We start from the raw sequence: 23315 nt of genomic DNA on the forward strand, positions 1-23315 counted from the left end.
AATTTTTAACCACTGCAATAGTGTAAAGGAGCACATTTTAGCAAAACCAGGGAAACCTCCACCGGGGCACCATAAAGCCATTCACACTGGGAGCAGTATGGTTTAATCTGGAAATAAGCAGCAATAGGAGCTGAAGGATCTTTTTTGCTCCTCTCTTTTGGAACACTTAAGCTGTTTCCATAATGTCAGACTTGGTCAGAGTCTTTCCCTTGGCCTGGCTATCTGCCAGGGTGATGTCGTGCTACATACCTGAGGCCTGTTCAAAGAAAAGGGTGCCCAAAACACAGGAAACTGCTATCGTGACCCACACTGCGCAGACATGCTCCCACTTTGATCTCTTTTCCTTGAAACCACAGTGCACTCAACCCGACAGATTAACCCAACATGGTCAAAGAAGAAATGAAACCTAAAAGTTCTGGTTAAAAACCCAGTTAAAGCTGCCGTTTTCTGTCTTTACTTTCCCTTAACGAACAGATGGAAACCAGCAATAACCATCTGTGTAAAGCAGCAATAACTGTAAAGCACAGTAATTCCACAAAAATACACTAACAAGGTCAGTTAAGTGTTTCTCTAATTGTCTCTTGCCCATGACCTTTTTCAAAGATTTCAGATGAAAACCAAAACTAAAACAACTTGTGAAAGGTCCTCTGGCACCTTCAGTGGTAGCACAGTTTGATTCTGTATCCTGGGGAAATTCCAGTTGGGGAACGAGATTCTGCCATCCCAGATTTTCCCCCTTCTCACACTGACGTGCTCCTCACTCTTCCTGACCTGCTAGGTAGAACATCCAGCTTCCCTGTTCCACCACAAAACTGATTATTCCTGAATGAGCAGGAAAACTAAACCGTTCCTGTACACGCAACATGGCACATGCTTTGTAATCCTTCAAGATCAAAGCTACTCTATTAATAAATTTGTATTTTTATATTCCTATCAGTTGAAAAATCCAATCAAAACATCACAGTGACCTTTTACCAGAGAAATAACTACTGTCACGGTGAGGATAAAGTATCAGAAGTCACCTTAAGCAGGGTTTCAGCAAAAATGGGATAGATACTGAAAGATACTATTACAGTTGTTTCACTTCAGTCACTGGGGTGGTAAAGGATGGCCTAATTCCACAGGAAGATCTGAGAGGCTTTTATTAGGTCTCCAAACTAGTAACTGACAGTTAAACAAACAATGTGTCAGGCTTTAAGTCAGCATTTAGAAAGTAAATTTATAATGAAGAGATGACAATCAAGAAACTGTACAGAGGCTGCTGCCAACCAACAGCTTCTCTAAAAAAGAAAGCTAGCTAAAGAATGAACATTTCTTACCACTGAAATTAGCTTCACAATTGGCTGCAAAATGATTATAGCGAATAAATAGGGCGTATAAACACCAAGATATATGGCTGCATTTTGCCATGACATATCTAGAAGCGAACAAGATAAAGAGCGATGAATGCCCCAAACAACAGAAGGTGTGTTTTTTCAAAGCAGGCATGCCTCCCACTTTACCAGCTTCCATTTGATCTATCTGTACAAAACCAAACTTCACCTAGAAAATGAAAAACTACACTTCTATCCAGCATTTCCTGGTGTCAGGAGCTTCCACAATTGCTCATGTGCTCCAGAAGGAAGCCTCTAATACAGAGTGCCTGCCTACCATCCCCTTGCACCAGCAAGGTTCCTTAAGGGTATCAGAAGCTCCAGAGACACATGAGACTGGAGACATAACAACCTCTGGCACAGCAAGCAGCAGCCAAGCACAGAAAGCACCTTTTACAACACTGGGAGACCTTTTACAACACTGGGAGCGCCTTTTACAACACTGAATGACCAAGCAGAGCATGCTGAGGTCCCAAACAAACTTTTAGCCCTTTCATTAAAGTTCACTTTCAAAAAGATGGCATGTACAACAGCTCTGGGGCACAGTGACCACTTTCTAAGATTCTGAAAACAATTTCAACTACTCAGTTCTTCTTCTAATCCTAGTTAAAGTAGGTTTTCACAGTTCCAATTTTAGACTTCAAGTCCTGTTTACAGGACAGAAAATCCCAGATAGTGACATTAATCAAGTTTTACTTAGCTTGGCACATGAAAGATCCAACTATTCTCAGGATATGCCAGGACATCTCAGATGCTAACAGATTTTAATTTATTATCTCAAGCAAGCTGGTCTCAGCACAGTGTGTGCGCTGTTTTAATCACTTGTGCTCTATGTAACGTATCACCCCAACAAAAAAAGCACACAGTTCTAGTTTCATGAGCTGGTGGCATGGAGCACGGCAAAGGACTCAGAAATGAGTATCAAGAGTTGCAGAGAAGAAAGCAGCTTTACAATACAACTTTCCAGTCACGGGACTGACCAAAGCTCTGCTTACACATATATTAAAAGCCCGAAACCAGCTCCTCTTCACTAGCATGGGAACAGCAAACACTGTTTTATACATCAAACTAAGAGCATGACTTTGTAAGACCATTTACTTTGATTCAAATCCTGATCTAAACCAGGGAAATACTCCACAGAGCTGCAGGGGTTAAGGGCCATCAGTAACACAGAGGGCACCCACAGTCTGGCAGGATGAAGACTCACACCAGAAAAGCCTTCTTAGGAAAGTATGCAAAATAACTTCTCCTAGACAGATTCCTCCCTCCTTACTGTCTGCTTCACCACGCACCTAACGCTTCTTGCATCCTGTGAAGCAAGAGCACAGCAGCCCCCTGAGTTCACCCCTACAAAGCAGCAAGTATCAGCTCACTTTTGGAAGGAATGAAAGAAAGAAAGATATTCTGAGTTCAAGCAGGAATTGAGTGTAAAGTGTATCTGCTTGAGGAAACGGGCCGGGTGTTGTGAAGAGCAGCAGAGAGATGAGCTGAAGACACAGTATTAGCAAACTGCCCTTTTCCAACATTCAAAGAACTTCAGTAGCAAGACTCCATGCCAGTGACAACATGCAGAACCTATAAGCAAAAGAAAACCAGAGCTCCTGAAAGAGACAGGACAGAGCTTGAAGAAGGGAAGGGAGGGGTAACTGGTGTAAGTACAGCCTTTCTTTCTTATTTTTTAAGTGTATGAAACGCTTCTTGCACTCACGTAAAAGAAACTCAGGTTACAGTTGTGTGAGCAACTCCTCACAGAGGCCTTTCCACAGAAAATCAATTGCAAGACTACTGGCTCCTTGTCTTTAAATGTTTAATATTATCCCATCTCCACAATTAGTATCAGAAGAGCAACTACGCTCATACCAGACATACCAAACCAAAGCTGAGTGCTATCAATATTAACATACACACACCAAAGTTGCGACAGAAGTATCTGTAGATTGCTGACAAAATTAACATCATCATATTTCAGCTTAGACAAAGCGCAGATTTTATTTATGCCTTAAAATGAAGCAAACATCTTTAAGTGATAACATGATACAAATTTACTTTGACATGTACATGCAATAAAATGTGTAAACAGCCAATAAAACTAAAATGAAAAATAATTACAGACAAAACATGAGTATAAATTTTATTGAGCAATTCTGACAACATTTGTATTTCACATCAATGAAACAAGAATTAAGTTGATTAGAAACATGAGATAAAAGGAAGAGACGGAGAAGCCACTGAACTAGTATGGAGAGATTCCTCCCTACTCACAGGTTGGGGCTGGGTTAGAAAAGGCAGCACCTTCCCACCCAAGCTCAGTCAGAAGACAACAACTACGCATGTGTTAAAAAGGAAGCACATGTGACGATGCTCACTGGGTCAGACCCTTTGTGCTGTGCTAAACAGGGATAAAGCTTATTCACCTTTGCAAAGTTCACTGAGCTGAGCACACAAGACCTGCTCACAGCAGCGGAGCACAGCACCTCTCCAGCCTCGTAACTATTCAGGAAGCAAATGCATGTGAAATGGAGATCAATATTTCTGATGGCACAAGTAGACATCTAAAGCATAACCTCCAACCCCGCTGACAGCCTCAGCAGCCTATCGATATTTAGACTACAAAACCTGAACAATCTGGATAAAAGATAAAGCTGCTGTAAGAAAAAGTTCCAAAGTACCCCATCACACGTCCTTGGTGAATGAAGAACTTCGGCCTTAAGATACAAGTCTACCACCTTAGACAGAAACTGTGCTGCACATATCCCTCTTTTGCCATCTGAGGCACTCACATGCTGCCATTCACAGCCCCTACAACCACCGGAGGGTGGCTTGGAGAGAAGCCCTGGTAGCAACTGCAGATTCTCCTTCTCCTGAGCTGGCAAGGGCTGGCCTGTCTCTCTCTGACACAGGGAGCTGTTTCAAACCCACACTGCAGCCAGCTGAGGACTGCAGTTTTAAACCATGTAACCACAAACTGTTGAATATTCAATTCAACATGCATAGCACTGGGTGCCTATAATGTAAATTTTAAGCACCTTTTAATGCACAGAGAAATCTGAAGGGAAACTTGATAAAATGCGTATCTTACCTTCCAACAGTATACCAAAGAACATGGAGGGATGTTTTAAAGTGAGAGCACGTGTATGTATGAGTAACTCCAGATTTTAAGTTCATAACCCTTTGCAGGAAACATTTTCTTCAGTGATTTGGTACCCACCATCGCCAGTATTCTTTCAGGAAAAGCCAGCTACTCAGTTCTTTTTTCAAATTAATTTCTATAGACATTGCTTCCAGGAACAAGCCTGAAAAGTACCTACAAATCAACAGCAGTATATGCTCTGCTTAATCCGTTTTAAAAGAAAGCTAACGAAGGCGCAGAACATGGAACAACTAAATCTTACTTATCCAGAACAAAGCAGTAGCAAAGAGGAATAGTAAGTGCTAACTCACAATGCTGTATCTCCAAGTGGTCTCAAGGAGGGGTCAGAACCATTATCAATGTTTTCCAGATGGAGAAGTAAACCAACTGAGGCAGAGTGTCATGCTCAAATGCTGGAGCAGATCCACAGGAGAGCCCAGAACAGGCACACATCCCCTACTAACAGCAAGAATGGAACTCCCCACTTATTGCAGTCCCAACTACTAGTGACCATAGCTCAAACTGAATCCGAACCAAATAAAGCTTGGTATGTTAGCACAAGCCCCCCTAAGCATTATCTCCCAACGTAGGTATTCAGTGAATAGATTTTTGATGGGCTGATGCATACCAGCTGAAGCTTACCATTTGGGCAAGAGAAATCTAATGGTTTTCCTGAAATGACTGGATCAGCAACACATGCAACCTCAAATACCTACCAGAGATGCCAAAGAGAGCAGAAGGAGAAAGACTTAACCCATCCAACCTCCACTGCATTTCATCATCTGCAGCACTACCTCTTAGCTTTGCAGTTTTGGTTTCTGTAGGAGTAAGACAGAACACTTCCATGCAGAGCATATAAGCTTTTTCCATCTAAGATATAGCTAGTCTGAGTCTTCATTATTTAAAATGTAAATCAAAAGCTATTAAATTGCCTTTTTTTTAACAATAAGAATGCATCTTCCACTCATAATAACTTTAAATATCAACCAAGTGGTTAAAAAACTACCAGGAACATAAACCCTGTTTGTTACAGAGGAACATTCAATATCTGTCAGTGTACTCTGAAGTTATACCATCACCCTGGCATCTCTTGTACAAATCTTCCCAGGACGTTTCCCCAAGAACAGCTTGGCAGTAAACCCCAGGCCATCCTTTTACACAGCCAGTGAATGCACTTGCTAGGAGAGCCTCCATCCTGCCCAGCTGCACTGGCAAATATTTATGTAAATTCTATAATAAGGTCTGCTCTTCTCCCAACTGCACTGCAAGAAGAGTTTCATCTCCAAGTCGAGACTTCAGCTCACTCCTTAACTCCTTCCCTTCTTCACCACTTCCCTTCAGCCCACCCAGTTCTTTAAACACTGTCATTTCCCCCGCTCCGCTTGCTTTTATTTTTACTTCCTTGCAATGTTACTGTCCTCAGCTTGTCAAATGTGAACCACACACAGAGCCAACATTTCTCAGCAAGGAAAGACCTCTACAACATAAGCATCAGAAGTGACTCAGGCTCCTTGTACGCACACACACCCAAACCCACAGAAGCAATCCCACACAACATGGTAACACAGCAGCTCAGGACCACCTACCTCCATAGCCCAGGGGATACTATAAAATGGTAGCAGAAATTAGACCACAGGTTGGTCTCACCTGCATACTCTTGTGCAATATACGCTGGGCTCACCTGACCACTAGCTAAGCACAAGGTGACTGGATTCAGCAAAATAAAGGGGCTGGCTCCACTGTGAAATCAGTCCAGCTGTTTAACAATACTTCAGTCTAAATTCTCCTGTCACTCACAGAAACCTTATACTGGCACTGCCAGATGCTGTCCAAGCCTGCTCACCTACCAAGGTATGCTTCCACACAAAAGATTGTAAGAACAGGATCTGCTCAGCTTCAGTGTATGAACTCCTGTGAAAAAGCCCCAGAAATGGTCATGGCCTTCATCCTCACGTGCCTTAAAAAGCTCACAGACAGAAACACAAAGATACAGGGGAATCTAAAGCATCTAAATATAGCAGCTTAAATATTTCTGTGCATCTGCTTTAGAGCTTTTCAGAGGGTATTCTTTAACCTGTGCCTTCCCAGAGCAGACCACTGCAGGTCCATGAGCCCAACCAGGAGGCAGGCAATAACCACCCAATGAAACAACAACCCAACTCCAGCCCTCACAGAAACTTCCTTATTACCCCAACTGTCAGCAAAGGCATTAAATTATTGCAAGGCAAGGAAGCAAGGGAACTGCCAGCGAAGCAAAAAGCCTTTAGACAACACCACTATGAAAGGCTCCGACTTCAAACCTACACCTGCTTTAACACATCTGCACAAGAGCAATCAGGCCATCTCCTAGCTTTGGCATCTTCACACCAAAAAGTAAGTTTACTCATGCTAAATACTTAACTCTGCCAAGTCACAGAGTGACCAAGTAACAGTAAGAACTGCTGTATATGCCAGAATCAAAACAGAAGCATGATCAGGGAACTGTGGCGGATCTAGTACAAATTCTTTATGCCTGCTGCTTTTCCAGAAATTCAAGTCCTGTTCGATAACAGGGACAACCACTGTTACATCCAGCAACCTACATCAAGATCTCCAGACTTTTGTGTTTAATATCAGGTAAAACTTCATGTTATTAACATCCAGCTATCTGTTTGGAAGTTTTTCACACCCCAAGCAATGTATAAAACACTATTGTCTTCATTATAACTAACAGTAAAAGCAGAAATGACAAACTTACTTGCCTTGTCAAACCAGAGACAACAAAACCAAGCTGAGAACATGTATTTCATAAAATGAGTAAGATTTACCTTATCTGCTCATGAGGTCTAAGTTTCTCTCATCTTTCCTGATGAGTTCTACACCTCACCTACCATCCCATTTGTGAGCACTCTTGTATAAATCTTCACCCTAGACTCCTTGTCCTCTGCCAACTATCCTTTTCCAGCTTTCTCCCTCTCAGGTTCACATCTTCCTCATGCACGCCTCCACTGTATTCTCAATATGGAAAACATGGTATTTTCAACATGAAGTACATGGGAAACAACCAAGCACTAAGATAAGGCAAAGAACAAAATGTAGAGAACATGTGCAAGAGAAACCTGAATATACAAGAGGGGAACTTACTACTCTGCTTACATATAAAGGACCACAAATCAATGAGCATTGCCTGTTTGGTGTCTTAACAAATACTAAACATCCATACACGTATCTGTTCTCTAACCAACAAATAAAACTGCCTGTATTTTCAGCCTCAATGTGATCAAAATGAAACTCTGGATAACACATTTTTCTACATTCACTTTTTGCATTACAAATCAGCTTGCAAATAAAGAATAATTGTTCACTGGTATTTTAGACTGCATGTAATTTCTTCTATAGCAAATGTTTCACCCATTACTTATTTGGTACTGTTATAGACAGCCAAATAGTGCAATCTTCTTTCAGAAAGATCCCAACCATGACCATATTCCAAAATCCTCGCTACTACATTTCTCAATGCATTATCCAATTAACCACAAAGTTGGCAAAGGAGCAGAGTGACTGAAACACACACTAACTCTGCCATGTTTCAGATGGGCATTATTTCATCTGAAGAACAGGAGAGGGCTAGAAAAGCTTTCAGAAATGTCTTTCCAAGGAACTGAACTCAAGGAATCCTAAGAAAGGTGAATTTTAGAGGCAGAAATACATCAAGGGCCTTTCTTCCAGTATGTCATTGTGTGTTGGACACTCAGGGCCACCACCCTGGCCACCACAAAAAGCCAAAGCCTTCCTGCTGCAGGGAAGCAATGACAGCTATCAAAGTATATGAGCAGCAGTGCCATGGCTTTTACATCTCTCCCAGTTCCCTGTATTGCATCTTCCTGCACAACTGCCAAGCTGCTTCCACTACACATCACTGATCAGGTAGAGGGAAGCAGAAACATGTTTACAGTAGCGGGAGGCTCATGATGAACATTAAACTACCATTACAAATAGCAAAGCACTATTTTCAGGATAGAAACTAGAAGTTCTACAGTAAGCTGCACAGATAAACAAAACCACACGCTAAGATGCGCTTGCTAATTCCACTTCTGATGAAGCATGTTAACTTCTTCACTTAAAGCAGATCAGCTTGTGCTGTGGTGCAATCAGATCCAACTAAAAGATGCCAACAACTCCACCTGTTTCTAATTCAATAACAGAAGCAATTCAGCATTTAAAAGCTCCTCATTACCACTTTTTCCAGAATCTGTTACAGATTTTATAATGGTTTACCTTAAACAATTAGTCACGGCACGCATAGAACTAATACTCCATCCTTACTTTACATGATGCAATACCAGGATGAGATGTTAAAAGCCAGAAGCGTGTGAGCAAGGTCTACCTTTAGATTTCCATTCCCTACATTGACGTTAACAGATTATGCTGTCCTGCTCAACAGCAGTAAGAAGCTGTACTCTTTACCAGTATGTGTGCCTGTCCTCAGAAGCTACGATGACATTTTGAAATGTGTTATATTGTTCCAATACCTCAAGCAATACTTTAAGTTTTCAAATGATATTAACTTCTTCCATTCATCCTCCAGATTCAACTTAGATCTGAGACTCAAGCTAGACTTACACATACAACACTGCTGGTCAAAAAGATACTGCAGGACCAACTGGCTTCTCTGATACACGTACGAGCAGATACTCAGGAATATGAAGCGAGAACTTAAGGAGGACTGCATGTCTTGGGAACATGATGCTTATTTTCCTGCTCTCCAGCTGAAGGCTGTTTTTATGGCAAAGGTGATAGTGACACCAGGAACTACAAACTTGAAACAGGACCACACAACAGCAGGTTAACTCCATGCTGCCGTACATCAACCCAATTCAGATCACACAGTTGCTTCCAAACAGGAGATGCAGTTTTAACTCCAAGGCAACATTTCTCTGGCGATTTAATCTGCATTTATTGCCACAATATTCACTGTTTGCAAGGACCTGGCTCCTCTATGCACTGCAACTCCATCACCACTAGTTATCAAACACAGGTCCACCTTCAACCACACAGCAAACTGATGCAGAAACACCATACTAATTCCACGGTTTCTTTAGGAAATATAGGCAGCCTTTCCTAGAGAAAAGGGTTAAGTGTCCAGCTGCACGACTTTCAGGTATGTCTCAAACAAGGAGCCATGTTTGATACTTGTAGGAAACTGCTGGTTTTGCATCTCGTATTCCATTTGTGAACAGACCTTTTTGTTCTTTAATCCAAGTTCTGAGTTATTTAACCCTGCCTCCAACTCTTGAAATCTCTCTTCCTATAAACAAGAGGTTATTTAGTGCAAGGAAATAAAGAATTTAAAAAGTCAGACCCTAAAGTGTTCCCGACTCTCTTTTTAATTAATATCGATACAATCTGGAGAAATCTGCTGCTTAATATTACAAGGCAGGTCGAAGCTCATCAACAGTTAAACGCCACCTTCTAACAGAAAGCAGAAGAGGAAGTTGCGAGCAGACAGGGCGCATGTCGCTCCGCTGCCGGCGACACGGGACTGCACAGTCCCAGCCCTTTACCAACTTTCTCAACCAGAAAAACAACAGTTTCAAAACCATCTAGACCCGGAGCTGCAAGAGCTGGAGCTGACAGGGCACAGGTGGAACTGTGTTAAGCACAAATCCCTCAGGGTTTTGTCCTGAAATAGGATAATGGAAGTGCAGAGCAAAGCATTTTTATTTTCTGTAATTCCACACTTCAAATACGTTGGTACAAATGAATGACAGGGGAGGGAGGCACGGACAGCTCTGTAAGACTGAACTTCATACTCAGTAACGATAGTTTTTATAGCATATTGCTTCATCTGCAAGTGGGAGTAAATATTACACTACCTCTTCATGCAGATGGGCGGACAGGAGAGAAAAAAAAAGCTAATTTGAAACAAATAACTATTCTGCACATGGATGAAGGGAGCCTCCACCTCCCTGGTCACTCCAGGACTCACCACAGACTGCGTGCAGAGTTAGTAAACTTTGCACCGCACAAGGGCTGCCCCGTGAACCTGCCAAAGGTGAACAGCCTCAATCCGCAACACGCAGAGAGAACCACAAGTCCTCAAAAGCAGGTAATGAATATTGTTCCAAGCACCTGAAGTTACCAGAGCGCTTCAAAGGAGAACCTACAAACTGTTCAAGTCACACTGTCACACCAAGCCTGCACAACGAGATTAAGGTCTGCACAGTGGTACTCCACAACAGGTTTTACCATATGCACAGAAATTAAATTATGATAAAAGTGAGCTATTTTTTACTAAAAACGGAATAGCACAATCTATCAAAACGCCATTCGGCTGCGTTCATTACATTTCAGAATTTAATTTACATGATAGATACATTTGGGTAATATGTTTTAATCAATAAGCATTTCTGAAGGCTTTACTTTTATAGGAAATATTTAGACTTCTCCCCCCAAAGGTAACACCACTGCAGCGACGTTGGGAGTGCTTATTTTCCTACGCTAAGCAAGTACAACCACACAGACACAGAGGCAAAAGCAAAAGTCCGCAATTAAAGATGTCAGACCTTGTTTAACTACATCTTAATTTAATCCATTTTATTTTATACAATCCTACATCTGGATCTCATTTTCTCTATTCCTGTAGGTATTCTGGGTCACTATTAAGAACCCTTTCAAGTTAGCAAAGTTCAGCCAAGTCTACCTTAATCCAAAGCTTTTAAAAGAAACAATAAAACACGGAAAGGGGGGCAAAGGAGGGAGAAGAAAGAAAAGCCTAAACAAAACGCTACTTCACCCCACCTCCTAATGCACCTGAAAGTCAGAAGGGACCAGCCTCCCTCTACAAATCCTACGCAGCACTTCCCGTTTTGGGGTTGCTGGGGTGTTTTAGCATCGCTCCCGCTAGCTCGCCCTCCGCAAGCCCTGCCGAGGGGAGGGCAGGGCAGGGCAGGGCAGTGTGTCCCGCCGGGTCCCGCTCCCCGGCCCCCTACCCGCCCGCAGCCCCTCACCTCCGGCGGGGCCGCGGCTCTGCCCGGCATCAGCGCGCCTGCCCCCGGCTGCCGCGGGGCTCCGGCCGGGCACCGCCGAGCCGCCTCGGAGGGGGCCAGGGTGGGCAGCCGCCGGCTTTCGAGCCAATTTATTTAAACGGGAGGCACCGGAGGGGTTGGAGAGGCAGGGCAGCGCCTTCCTGCGCCAATCAACTGGGAGAAACACGCATGTTGCAATCCCGTTCAGCGGCGGGAGCAGCACCAATTCATCGTTTGACAACACCACTACCACCACCCCCCCCAACACACGCACACACACAGCCCGCCCTGTCCTTATCTAGACCCCAGCAATTAACGCGAAGTAGCTGGGTCTGCAGCGTCCCCCGGGCACGCATCCGCGGGGTGCAGGGAGACCGGTTTGCGAGGACTTTCCCCGAGAGGAAACAGGACTTGTGTGCTGTTACGAGCAGCACAGTGCAGCACCAGTATCGCACCCATCTGTCAGATCCCGGGCAGGAGGAGAGGCCGGAGAGCCCGTGAATTATGTAAGCGTGCCCTCCCGCCGCCGCGCCGCGGGGAGATGCCCGGCCGTGCCGTGCCCCGCCGAGCCGGATACGCCGGCGCTCTGCCGGCCGCTCACCAGCCCCCCGCGGCGGCTCCAGGGGCCACCCGGACGGCGCTGCCGCTACCCTCCCGCACAGCCCCCACACAAACACACCCCCCCCGCCCTCCTCAGGCCAGGCGCTCGCCCCCCTCCCGCCCCGCAGGACCCCTAAGCGGCTCCATCCCTCGCCCCCGGTGTCTCGTCCCCCACACCTCGCCCCGGCGCGGTGCCAGCGGGCGGCGGGAGAGCGGCGGCCGGAGCCCCCTGCCCGCGGGCGGCGGAGGGCCGGCACCCCGCGGCGAGGCGGCGGCCGGGCAGCGGCGGGGGAGCGCCCGCCTGGCCGGCACCACAGCGCCCCCAGCCCCCGCCGCGCCGCGCTTGCACGCCGAGCCCGGCCGGCTGCCTGCGCCCCCACACAAAGTCCCGGCACTCGGTAAACTTTCCCCGGCTCCCGGCGAGAAAAGGCGGCGAGGAAGCGGCGGCGGGAAGGGGCAGGCGGGTGGGGAGGGAAGCGGGCAGGAGAGGGAGAAGAGGAGCGGCCGCCGGCAGCAACAGCACCGCCGCCTGCCGCCCCGGCCGCTCCGCACGGCCCCGGCCGCCCGGGGGGAACGGGAAGCGGGGAAGAGAGCAGCCCGGGACGGAGCGGGCGAAGCGGCGGCGGCCCCAGCAGCGCCGGCTCCGGCGCCATCTTGGGCTGATCGATGAATTGAACAAAGAGGATCAATTTCCGATGGGGCCGGTAATCAATGGCGAAGGGGGAGGGCGGAGGGAGCGGAGCGCCGCGGCCGGGCGGAGCGGGGGGTTCCCTTTAGGCGGCGCGGGCCGGCAGCGGGAGGAGGAGGGGGAGGCCGGGCCCGAGGGAAGGCGGAGAAGGGAAGGAGCGAGGGAAGGGGGGGGTCCGGCGGCGCGGCCCGGCCGGTGCGGCGAGCGGGAGAGCCTGACCTGCAGCTGCTGTAAATCAAAGCGCTTCCAATATTGAAACATCGATCCCACATTGGCCGCCATCTTGAGACATATTGAGACAGAGTGAGCGGCTGATCGAGAGAGAGGGGCTGGAGTTGGGAGCCGGGAGGGAGGGGGAGGAGGGAGGGAGGGAGGGAGGGAGCCAGCCGGGCGGGGGGAGGAGGGGCGGGGGGGCAAGGGGGAGGGAGGCGGGCGGGGAGCGCCCAAATCCCGGCCTGGAGCCTGCGCCCGCCCGGAACACGGACTCAGCCCCTGAGCTCGCGGGGGGGGGGGTGAGGGGGGGCGGAGGGGGAGCCGCGGCCGCGCGCGCACAGGGAGGACGCCCCCCCCTCTTCCCCCCCCCCCCCGCCGTGTGCGGTCATACCGGGGGTGGGGGGGTGTCATTGCCCTCGGTGCGGAGCCCCCCCCCGCCCCCGGTGCCGCCTGTGCGGGGCTGGCCGCGGAGCATCGCTCCCGCAAATGGTTCCGCGGACCTGGGGTGGGGGGGGGCTCTGGGGGCGCCGCGGTCTGGAATGAGGTGGGCGGCAGAGTTTAGGGACACGGCAGCCACCAAAGTGCGTTCAAAGCAGCCGCGTTCTCCGCGACCCCGCCGGTAACGGCGTTTGTCGAACCGCCGGCGGGCAGTGAGTGACGGGCCGGGGGAGACCCGCAGGGAGGTCGGAGAATCAAAACGCGGCTATGGATAGCCATAGAAACGGAGATTAAAGGATGAAATAACTTGTGTTGTTCTAAACAATAACGGTGCTATAAATACGGACGTTTGCCTTGCTCCCTTCCTGAAGAGCATAGCGCACTTAGCCAGGCTCATCTCTTAACAAACCGCACCAGTGCACTCCAACACCTCACCCTAGCAAATAATTCCTTATTTTCCCTGGGAAACGGGCAGACCCACGGTTTGTACCCGTCCCCCCCTGATATCAATGAGCTGTGCGCGATTTTCCCAAATACAGCAACTTTCCCTGTTCTCATCTCTAAAAGGAAAATCTGTCTTCCTCTGGGGAAGGGTAAATGAGCGATTGTACAGGGTTTTTTTCTTCCTTAGATTATATTTGATGAAGTGAATTTAGTGCTCACTCAAGTCAGTGGGTTGACTCCTTGGAAATGGCTGTGTCTATCGCTAGAGAAGTTACGGCACAGCGATTGCCACAGATTATTTCCCAATCTGCCGCCATCCTCATTTGGAGGAGCACCATCATTTCAGCCTCCATTTCCACTTTTTGCTGAGGCTGCTGCTTACAAAGATACTAATTGCAATGGCAGGTTTTATGTTAATGGGTTTCATGTAATGATCAGCCTGACAACTATAACCCTTCAAATTGTTAGTTGCCTGTATTGGGAATAAAACTAATGGCATTCGGTGATGGGAATGTCGGGCCTCCACCTGGGCGCTCAAGGAGGTTGGAATCAGTGGGGCTGGACCACGGATGCCTTTTGAAAAGGAAACCTCTTGTCCTCCAGAAGTGCAATGCATGGAGGGAGAGCAGCTCTTTACTGGGATGGTGGCTGTGTGTCCACACTGGGGTGACATGGGGAGGTGTGGGGTGCCCGGCTGGGATGCCCTGGCTGTAACGAGAGGGTATCGGGTGCTGCCGAGTGACAGCCATCTGCAGGGATGGAGCTGCGTGAGCCTCCAAATTCTGACTAACAACGTAACCGGTTTGGTAGCTCTAAAATAGGATTTTAATCCTGGGAAGCATCGTTTCACATTCCAGTGATCTAATCAAAATCCTTTCCTCTAATCTCTCCATGGTCCCCCCTTTCTAGATGAAAGAGGCTGGAGTTCCTGTCTTCACCCTTTCTCCGCTGCCTCCCTGCTCTACCAGTCTGTTCTGTGTCCAGGCAACTGCAAAAAGACATTTCAAAGACTCCTGCCGTGCCATGTAGATGTTTTCTCTTGTTAGTTTGGACTGCAGGTGTGTAAGCCTCAAGGATGAAGTATCGCAGTGCTGTTTTAGGTTTGGGGCATACAGTCGTAGTACAATAAATCACATAGTAATGCTCTGCTTTGAACGCACACACACAAAAAGGCAAAGGGGAAAAAAAAGCATCTGACCTGAATCATTTTCTGGAAACACATCTGGTTAAAATCCAAAGTTTTAAATTGAGTAATATTTTAAAATGCATTTGGTAGGTATTAAATTACAGTGTTATATCTGGTAATATTTATGATACTAATGTGTTAAGCGGAGGTTTATATCTGTCAAGAAATAAGAATGATTGTCAGATGGGGTAACAAATGTAGCCTGATATAAATAATATTTTATGATATTTTTAACATTATTGTAGTTTGGTTTTTTTGCAGGAGTTACATCTTTTCACGTTATTGCCAGTTTGAAATGAAAGCTCTGTGGCTAGATACCAAAGCTTTTAGCTATACAATTTAGATAAGTATAAACAGTACAGCTGATTTTAGGAAGTGCTGAGAAGCCCTAACTCTGCTGGAAGACAGACGCTGAGCACCTATAATTCCTATTGTCTTCTGTGCAGGATCGAGTCCCTTATTTGCCATTTTGTGTGGCAGCAAGCCCAAGGAAATCTTGTTTGACAGCTCTGTTTTCTCAAAGTGCTGTATTTCTTCGAGCTGGATTCTGCAAAGATCCTGCAGGGTACAGAGCTCCTCGGAGCAAGTGATAATTTGCTTTGTGCTCCTGCTGAAACGTACCTGGGAAAGACGGAAGAAGGATCTTGGAAAATGTGTGCACCCTGGCAACAAGATGGTTAGAAGAACGTTTTCCTTGAATTATTATGTTTTGAGAAATCAGCCTCATCTGTTCATTTGAGAAGGGTTTTCGTAAGGTTAGATTTGATCTGTGTAAATGCTAACTTCTTTCAACATGCACTAATAGAGTACTGAAAAAGTAAGTACAGTGGGTTTGAAGTTTAAATCTCAGATGACGGCAGTAACTAATAGTGCTTCAGGAATGCTTGCTACAGCCAAAATACTTGTAAGTATGTTGTACAGATTTCTGTTTCATTTTCACCCAGGTATAGTCATACTTGCACTATTTTAGGAATTAGGCAAATACCTGATTAAAATTTCTTTCCTATTAATGTCACTGTATCATAAAGTCCCACTGATACAATTATGCACATGGGACCATCAATGGCAATTGCTCTTGTTGTGCTTCACATGTCATCGTCCGGAATGGACCTTTATTCCAAGGGTCCCAAACTTGTCAGAATCAATTCATTGTCACAGCTGCTCCTCTGGGCAGCAGTCTGCATTCATTAAGATATTTTGGACCATAAGTCCAATTTTAATTTCCATACTTAAGCTTCTATTTGCCTTAGGAATTCTAGCTCATTTCCTTGGCCAGGACACTGAAAGATGAGGTGCTGCTTCTCCCAGCAATGCTGTAACTTTGAGGTTCTTCTCCACAAATTCGTGGGTTTTCTTCTCTTTCACTTAATGTGACTCCCAAATTTCTATCAGTTCCCACAGAAGAGTTTTTCTGGAGCCTTATCTGTTCCCATCTCTGCTCCTTGTCCAGCCCCTTCCCTCCTCACTTTCATGGCTCTCATCTTCACATTTTCTTCAGTTGCTTCTTGTCCCCAGCTGCCTGGCTCCACATGCCTGTGCCCACTGAAAGGAATGTCTTGCTCTGAAATCCCAGCCTTTCCACTGTGAAGGTGTCATTCTGCTCACTATTAAACCAGATTTGAGAGCAAAGCAAGCTCCATCTCTCGTTATTACACCATGCCATTGCATAGAGAACTCCATAGGGATGGCAGAGAACAGAGACAGCCAGATAATTTATGTTGCTGGGAGATTTAGTCCAAATCAAGATCAAAACCTATATATGTCTTCCAAATCACAGATAACTTTTTTCCCCAGTTATAGCCATTGACTACAATTCTGTTTCATTTATATCTGTTGTAGAGCCAAAGGTTTTGCAGCATATAAATTGCAAGGGGATTGCAAGACATGGACACAATGATATGTATGAGTTCGGGAAGCCCCGTGAGCAGAAACTGCTTGGAAGAGTACCAGGGAGAAGTGTCCCATGTGCCTGCCCACTCTTCCCTGGGTGTCCATTTGCAGTCACTGGCAGAGACAGGGGACTCAGCCTGATGGACCAACATGGGTATTCCCACATTCTCTGGTAATTTGGGAAAGTTTTAGTGCAAATCATGTAGATGGTGGCATACATGATGTAAGCGTGAAATCCTGTGACTGCTGCAAAGCCACAGATACACACTGGTAGGTGGAAGAGAAGAAAGCAATTCTCACAGAGGGCAGGGAAAACAGCCACAATTAAAAGCAAAGTAAATTTGGGTGGTGTGGTTACTTGCTGTTTAACTCTGAAGACATTTATAAGTACCCAGCATAACCCACAACAGATCTTCTTTGAGGATTTGTGGATTAACCCATACCAACAAAAACATGTGATGATATTGTAGTGGTAATCTCTTACCATGTACAGGAGGAGTTCTTGAAGACCCCTAAAGAATGAATATATCACTGTGCCCAATGAACTGAGTCATTCTTTCCACACTGAGTATGTTTGCAGCATTTCTGCTTTTCTTAAAGTAAATTTTATCCAGATGCATGCCAATGTTTTGGCCAACATAAGTAGTACCAGTACCCATAAGCAATCAAGAGAATTAGAGAAGGAAAGGATCTCTCAGGTTATCCAGTCCCTGTAGCTGGCATTCAAGAACAGTTTCATACCAAATTTATTGAAGTGTATGGTTCCTACCAGTTGTAATTTGCAAGCACTGTCCTTGCCTTGTCTCCCTTCACTCCACACACAGGATGCCGCAGATGGGAGGCACATTGGGTCCTTTCTTGGCTGGGCAGGGCTCACACTCCCTGTAGCACTCTTGTGTCCAACTTTTACACTGTTCTGTTGATTTGGGCATTTATCTTCTCTGTCCTTTAAAAGGATTAGGAGACAAGATAGTAGGTTATGTTCTCAGGCAAAACTCCCACCTTTTTTCTCACTTGGAACCTTTCACTTGTTTTTTACCTCTTTTTTACATCTTTTTTTACCTCCTACTGGTTTCTGTTAGGGGCTTGGGGGTTTGTTTTTAGCACATTATTTTTTTGTGAGATTTAACTCTTGCTACTCCTATCATGTGTCTCATAACCCACTTCATGCAGCCACTTCCTCACTTCAGGTTCTTGCTCTTCCCATCTCCCCTTCCCTGCTCCCTCAGGGATCTATTTCGGCTGTGCTTTCCCACCCACTGTCCCAGCCAAGGGGACGGAAATGGGGATGTCTCCTTTCTCACAGTTTCTGCAGAATCTCCAGGTCCAGTATTTCACATACTACTTAAGAGTAAGAGGCTGAAACCATCATTATTACTTTAAATATCTTTTTGCTTTCTGAACCTCAGCTGGAATGATTGCATTCTGCTATCACCCCTGTGGCAGGAGAGCTGGTTCAGTGGCTGTAGCTGGGGATGGGAGCTGTGTTTTGTGTCACAGAGCTCTTGGTGACACAAAACAATTTACTGACTCTTCCCCAGTTCCTTCATTCTGTAAAATACTAGTGGTCACTGGGAGGTAAAAATCTCATGGCACTTGAATCTCATGGGCTGCAGAACAGGGAAACTGCAAGAAGGAGATGGAGAGTAATAAATAAATAAAACAGCTCAAGAGCTGCTCCCTCACCTATCAGTTTCTCTTTCATTCAATTCCAGATAAGGCCCATAAAGTACAAGGCTGACGCTATCCTGGAAAAGTGAAAAAAGGTTTTTCTTTCACTTTCCAATCGCAAACACTTCACATGGGGAAGGAAGAAGGGAAGATCTCTCTGCTCCTTTCCTCCAGCTGGGCTTTTTGGTCCCTTTGTCATGGCCTGTCACCAGCCCATAGCCTGCATCGCCACAGCCGGCTCCAGCCCTGTTGCAACACGCAGGGAGGAGAGGAGAGGAGAGGAGAGGAGAGGAGAGGAGAGGAGAGGAGAGGAGAGGAGAGGAGAGGAGAGGAGAGGAGAGGAGAGGAGAGGAGAGGAGAGGAGAGGAGAGGAGAGGAGAGGAGAGGAGAGGAGAGGAGAGGAGAGGAGAGGAGAGACAGGTATGTGCAGCGATGGGGCGATACCATCGCATGCTGCTTCCACCACCTGAATCCGGCACATGGACAGGCTAAAGTGGCTTGCTGGAGCCATCAGGGCAACCAGGAACCCGGCTTTATCATCATATGTGATGTTTAGGATGTTTGAGGTGGTTCTTCTTCCAATAATGAATGTGAGATTTCATTTTGGGAAGCACATCTTTTCTTAGAAACACAACTGTGACTGACTTAGCACAACTGTGATTTTCCGCAAACACAACTGTGTTTGGGGTTGTTGCATGGGAATACTAGGGTAGGAGAAACACTAATTCTGGATTAATGGAGAAAGCAAGAAAATAGACACCCTCAGAGGAAGCCCTGTGTTCACCACAGCTGCCATTTACTGGCAAAACTGAGGCCGTATCCCACAGGAAACATTTTAGTGTGGAGAACCTCCTTTTTGAAGAGAGCACACTGGGTGCCTGCCATAACACACACAAGTGAACCAAAGTGCTTGGGTTCACATATCAAGACAGTATGTCTTCAGGAGCATGTGTGAAATAAATTGATCCCCCCCCCCCCCCCTTGCATAATTTCCTATTTGCTGTTTGGGAGTTCCCAAGCTGGGGGGGGGGGGAGGGGGTGTGGGGTGTGTGGAAATCCATGTAATTTTCTATTTCCAAATATTACCTTCTTCTCTGGAATAAAGAGATCCAGTCTTACTCTGCCCATGATTCTCCACATTTATATGTTGGCCCTTGTTTGCATCTCCTTGGCATTATCCTGGATTTGGGCTTTAACCTGATAAGAATCCAAAGAAATTATATGGGAATTGATGGGGTCGCTATGAATTTCCAGGGGTGTGGGCTAGGGTAAACCATTGCCTAATAATCGTGTGTTCTTGCTGCAAATAACAATCTGGATTTGGCCCAGTGAGAGTAAAACAAATTGAAATCATTCACAAAGGGAAGGAAATGGCTGTAAGGTGGAAGAATAACATATTGGTGGGTTGTCTCCAAGTATCCAGGGTTTAGAAGTACTGAAGTACGTACAAAGCTTCAGTTTAACATGTTCTTAGCTGCCCCACTGCGTGGGGCTGGCTGCTGAACCACAGCCATGTGCAGAAGACCTGCTTTCATGGAAGGATTCTATAAAAAAAGAATTAAAAACTGCAAGAAGGAGCAAAATGTTCAAGGGCAGCCAACCTGGAGGAAACCAATGCAATTTAGCTACAGGAAGTGTTTATAAATGCAGTTTATGAACACGTATGAAAGAGTCATTTTTTACTGTTCAGTCTGCAATGGTCACACAGAAAAGAAACAATTGTTTTGTCTTTCTCAGGGATTTTTAGGGAATACATTGCAGTTCAGTTATTTATTTGGACCTGTTTTTTCTCTTTTAATAACTTCTTGTTTTCTTATTTCAGATTGAAATTTGTTGTGTGCTCCCCTGCATGTGATGGAGAAACCTCTACGTGGCTTATCCGAAAGTGGGAATCTATTTCCTATTTTGTTTAAAATTTCAGACTTTCTTTTCACACCCCTGGCTTACCCAGTTTGATCTGCAAACCTCCCTTTTTGTTTCTCTTACATCATCAGAGTAAATGTGAAATGGCACAGAATGCCTGGAATTGCAATAACGCAGTGTAGCAGAACTGACTATCAAGCTTCATATATAGATTAGATTAATGCATAAATCTTAATTTGATATTTCACATTACTGGGCTAATATTTTACAGATGTAATGCCAAGTTGTTAAGTAAATGAAAATCATGGAGAGTCCAATTCTGAAAGGATTACTCAGGCAAAAATCCCTGAAGTCAAAGGGAGTATTGCCTGAACGAAGTCTGCAAAATTAGAACTAGAGCCATATTCCCCAAACAGACAAGCAGATTTATCTTAGAGATCTGCCCATGAGTTGAATTCTTGTAACAATGAAAGATATATAGGGAAAATGAACAAGTAGGTAACCTGAAATATAAGGAGAGACTGATAAGATCACACCAACCCTGAGCAAGCACTTGTGTGGTTGGTGATGTCAACAGGAGCCCAAGCTGGTTTAATAAACTTGTTCATAGCTGTCCTATATGGTGTTTTATATACTCAAGTACATAGATCATGTACCAGTTTAACAAGAAGAGGATTCATATTAAATTTGCACATAAAATACCTCCGTGAAATACGTGAAATGCTTTTCTTCTTTATATGATTCCAATAAAACATCGATCATAAAACTCTGCCCTCCCGCTTCTTTATATTCAGTTTCAGCTGTTGCTTTGTGTTTAAAGTTGGAATTCCTGACACTCAGCAGATACAATTTGGGGGCAGTTTTAATTGGTGAAGAAAGCTCTGCTTGCTCGCTCAGGGGGTATAAATCAGGAGAAACCCCACCAGGACTGGTGAAATGTTGCATCTGTAGAAGAGCCTGTTGGGCCAGATGATATAAACGGTTGCAGCTCCTGTGAAATACTGTAGTATTGTGTCTGTTTATAGCTGCTCAGGATCTGGCCCACTGACTGGGATGGAGCTAAGCCAGGGATGATTTCTGCCCTTTATCATGAGGTTGCTCGGTGTTTTGCACTGTAAATTCTCCCAGCTTTTGCTGCCAAACTCAGCTCCCTTCTTCACAGTTTCATACTCTTAGTGTGAACTGGTGGAAATCCAAGGGTAAAAAAGTGGTGAGTATAAAGCACAAATCTGTAGCCTGGATCTGAGAGAACAGCTTGACCACAGAGGAAGTTATTTGCACAAAAAGTATTCAAACAGATATGCACGGTTTACATGTGTTTAGTAAATCTTGTCTGAAAACTAGAACCAGCTGTATAGTATATGGAGGCCCTGATCCCAGCTCCTTCTGAGCAGTGTTTCGTACATTTGGATGATACATTTCTAGTCACTTTTTCCATCTTTTAATTTGGGGGCTGCTAGGGATTGAAATAGGAGGAGAGTGATTTCTATTTCAGTTTGTAGTCATTGTCAGCATACCCAGGTAACTGTTCACAGCTCTTTCCTGTTTGGGGAGACATTCCCATCACAACCCCTTTCCTCTTTACCTCCATCTGCAGTCTGGAAGCAGAGGTATGGCATAACACCCCTATGGTAGCTCAGGGGCATGAAAGGAGCCTTTTATGCCAGGCTCATCCTTCCATGCTGGTCTCAGGGCAACAAGCAGGGACTAGCTGAACCCACAACATTTGCCCTGCGTGAGGACAGTGAAACCGACTGAGCCAGTGTTGGGTCGCTCTGAAATGAGAGGAAAACCAGGCCTGAAAGCTACATTTGCATGCAGAATTAAGAAAGTTGTAGATGCAAGCAAGATCTTTTTTCCCTCCCCCCCCCTCCTTCTTTGTGTGTGTGTGTCTAACTATGCAACAAATTTTGTAGCTGAAATTTACATACTTCTTGATTCATGAAATTATGAGCAGCTGCTATTTTGCTACATTCTTAAATTGAAAAGGCAGCGAAGAAAAGAACAGACACATTAGGCAAACTCCATCTGCCCCTCATGTCTATCACTTTCCTTCACTCTCTCCTTTGCCAAACAGGATACAATGGCATAATCAGATGTCTTGGTTTGCTGGGGAGAGTCCCCACATTTGTATAGCTGTCGTCTAAGACGGGATTTTTGTTTTTAAGACAACTTCTTAACATGGTTTCTTGTTCCCCCTGAAACGTGTATACATATTTTCAGAGGAGACCACAGAACACAAAAGATCTCAGGAAGAGAGTAACCTTCAAAATGGCTTACAGGCTTTGGGAGGTTCCTGGAAGTCTTCAGACGTCTGTTCTGAGAGATCTTTGGATCACTGGGATTTAAGAAGCTTTCGTATTTTTATTCTTTTTTTTTTTTTTTTACCTTCCCTCTTTTTATTCACACTACAGAAGTGAAAAGATTTGGGGTGAGAGGGTAAAATACAGCATTCAGAATTAGGACAGATGGGTTTTTTCCTAGCTTTTGCAATGAATCGCTGAAAAATCCAGCCTACAGGTAGTTCCCTGCTTGGAGAAAAAGGTCGCTAAAGCTCTTTGGAGAAGAGAACTTCTGTCTCCTGCATCACTGAAAACAGCCTGTCCCTTTCTTTGTACTAAATGCCACTATACAAATACTAACACTACATTGCACCATGATATACATGTTTTAAGCTTCCATTTTTGAATGAAAAGATGGAATCTCAGAATTTTAGACCTACTTAACACCTCGTTGAACATTTACAAACTGGTAAGAGCTAAGTGCACCCCTGGTAAGTGGAGTTTTTCTCTTTTTGTTGCCCCACTTAAGA

General features: G+C 45.4%; 1 protein-coding gene and 2 long non-coding RNA genes across 12 annotated transcripts in view; 1 reads left to right on the plus strand and 2 right to left on the minus strand.

Annotated features, from left to right (window-relative positions):
* Window positions 1-13176, minus strand: part of CUX1 (cut like homeobox 1) — a 271313-nt gene extending 258137 nt beyond the window's left edge. For 9 of the 10 annotated variants that reach the window (XM_062614918.1, XM_062614919.1, XM_062614914.1 and 6 more), the window contains exon 1: window positions 13018-13176. In XM_062614918.1, coding sequence (XP_062470902.1) covers window positions 13018-13080 — 63 coding nt within the window. In that variant the 5' untranslated portion in view covers window positions 13081-13176. Of the gene's footprint in view, window positions 1-11492; window positions 11739-13017 lie in introns of those variants that run through there. The other variant, XM_062614910.1, reaches the window with a different exon arrangement.
* LOC134161762 (uncharacterized) lies at window positions 12965-17660 on the plus strand. Its single transcript, XR_009964077.1, has 3 exons — window positions 12965-13101; window positions 14803-14951; window positions 15526-17660. It is a non-coding gene; the product is annotated as an uncharacterized LOC134161762 (long non-coding RNA).
* Window positions 17657-23315, minus strand: part of LOC134161763 (uncharacterized) — a 35128-nt gene continuing 29469 nt past the window's right edge. The window contains exon 3 of the long non-coding RNA XR_009964078.1: window positions 17657-18717. This is a non-coding gene — a long non-coding RNA (uncharacterized LOC134161763). The remainder of the gene's footprint in view (window positions 18718-23315) is intronic.

This window comes from Pezoporus occidentalis, unplaced genomic scaffold, assembly GCF_034315485.1.
Source record: "Pezoporus occidentalis ecotype Australia unplaced genomic scaffold, CSIRO_AGI_Poc_V1 ctg179, whole genome shotgun sequence".
NCBI lineage: Eukaryota > Metazoa > Chordata > Aves > Psittaciformes > Psittacidae > Pezoporus > Pezoporus occidentalis.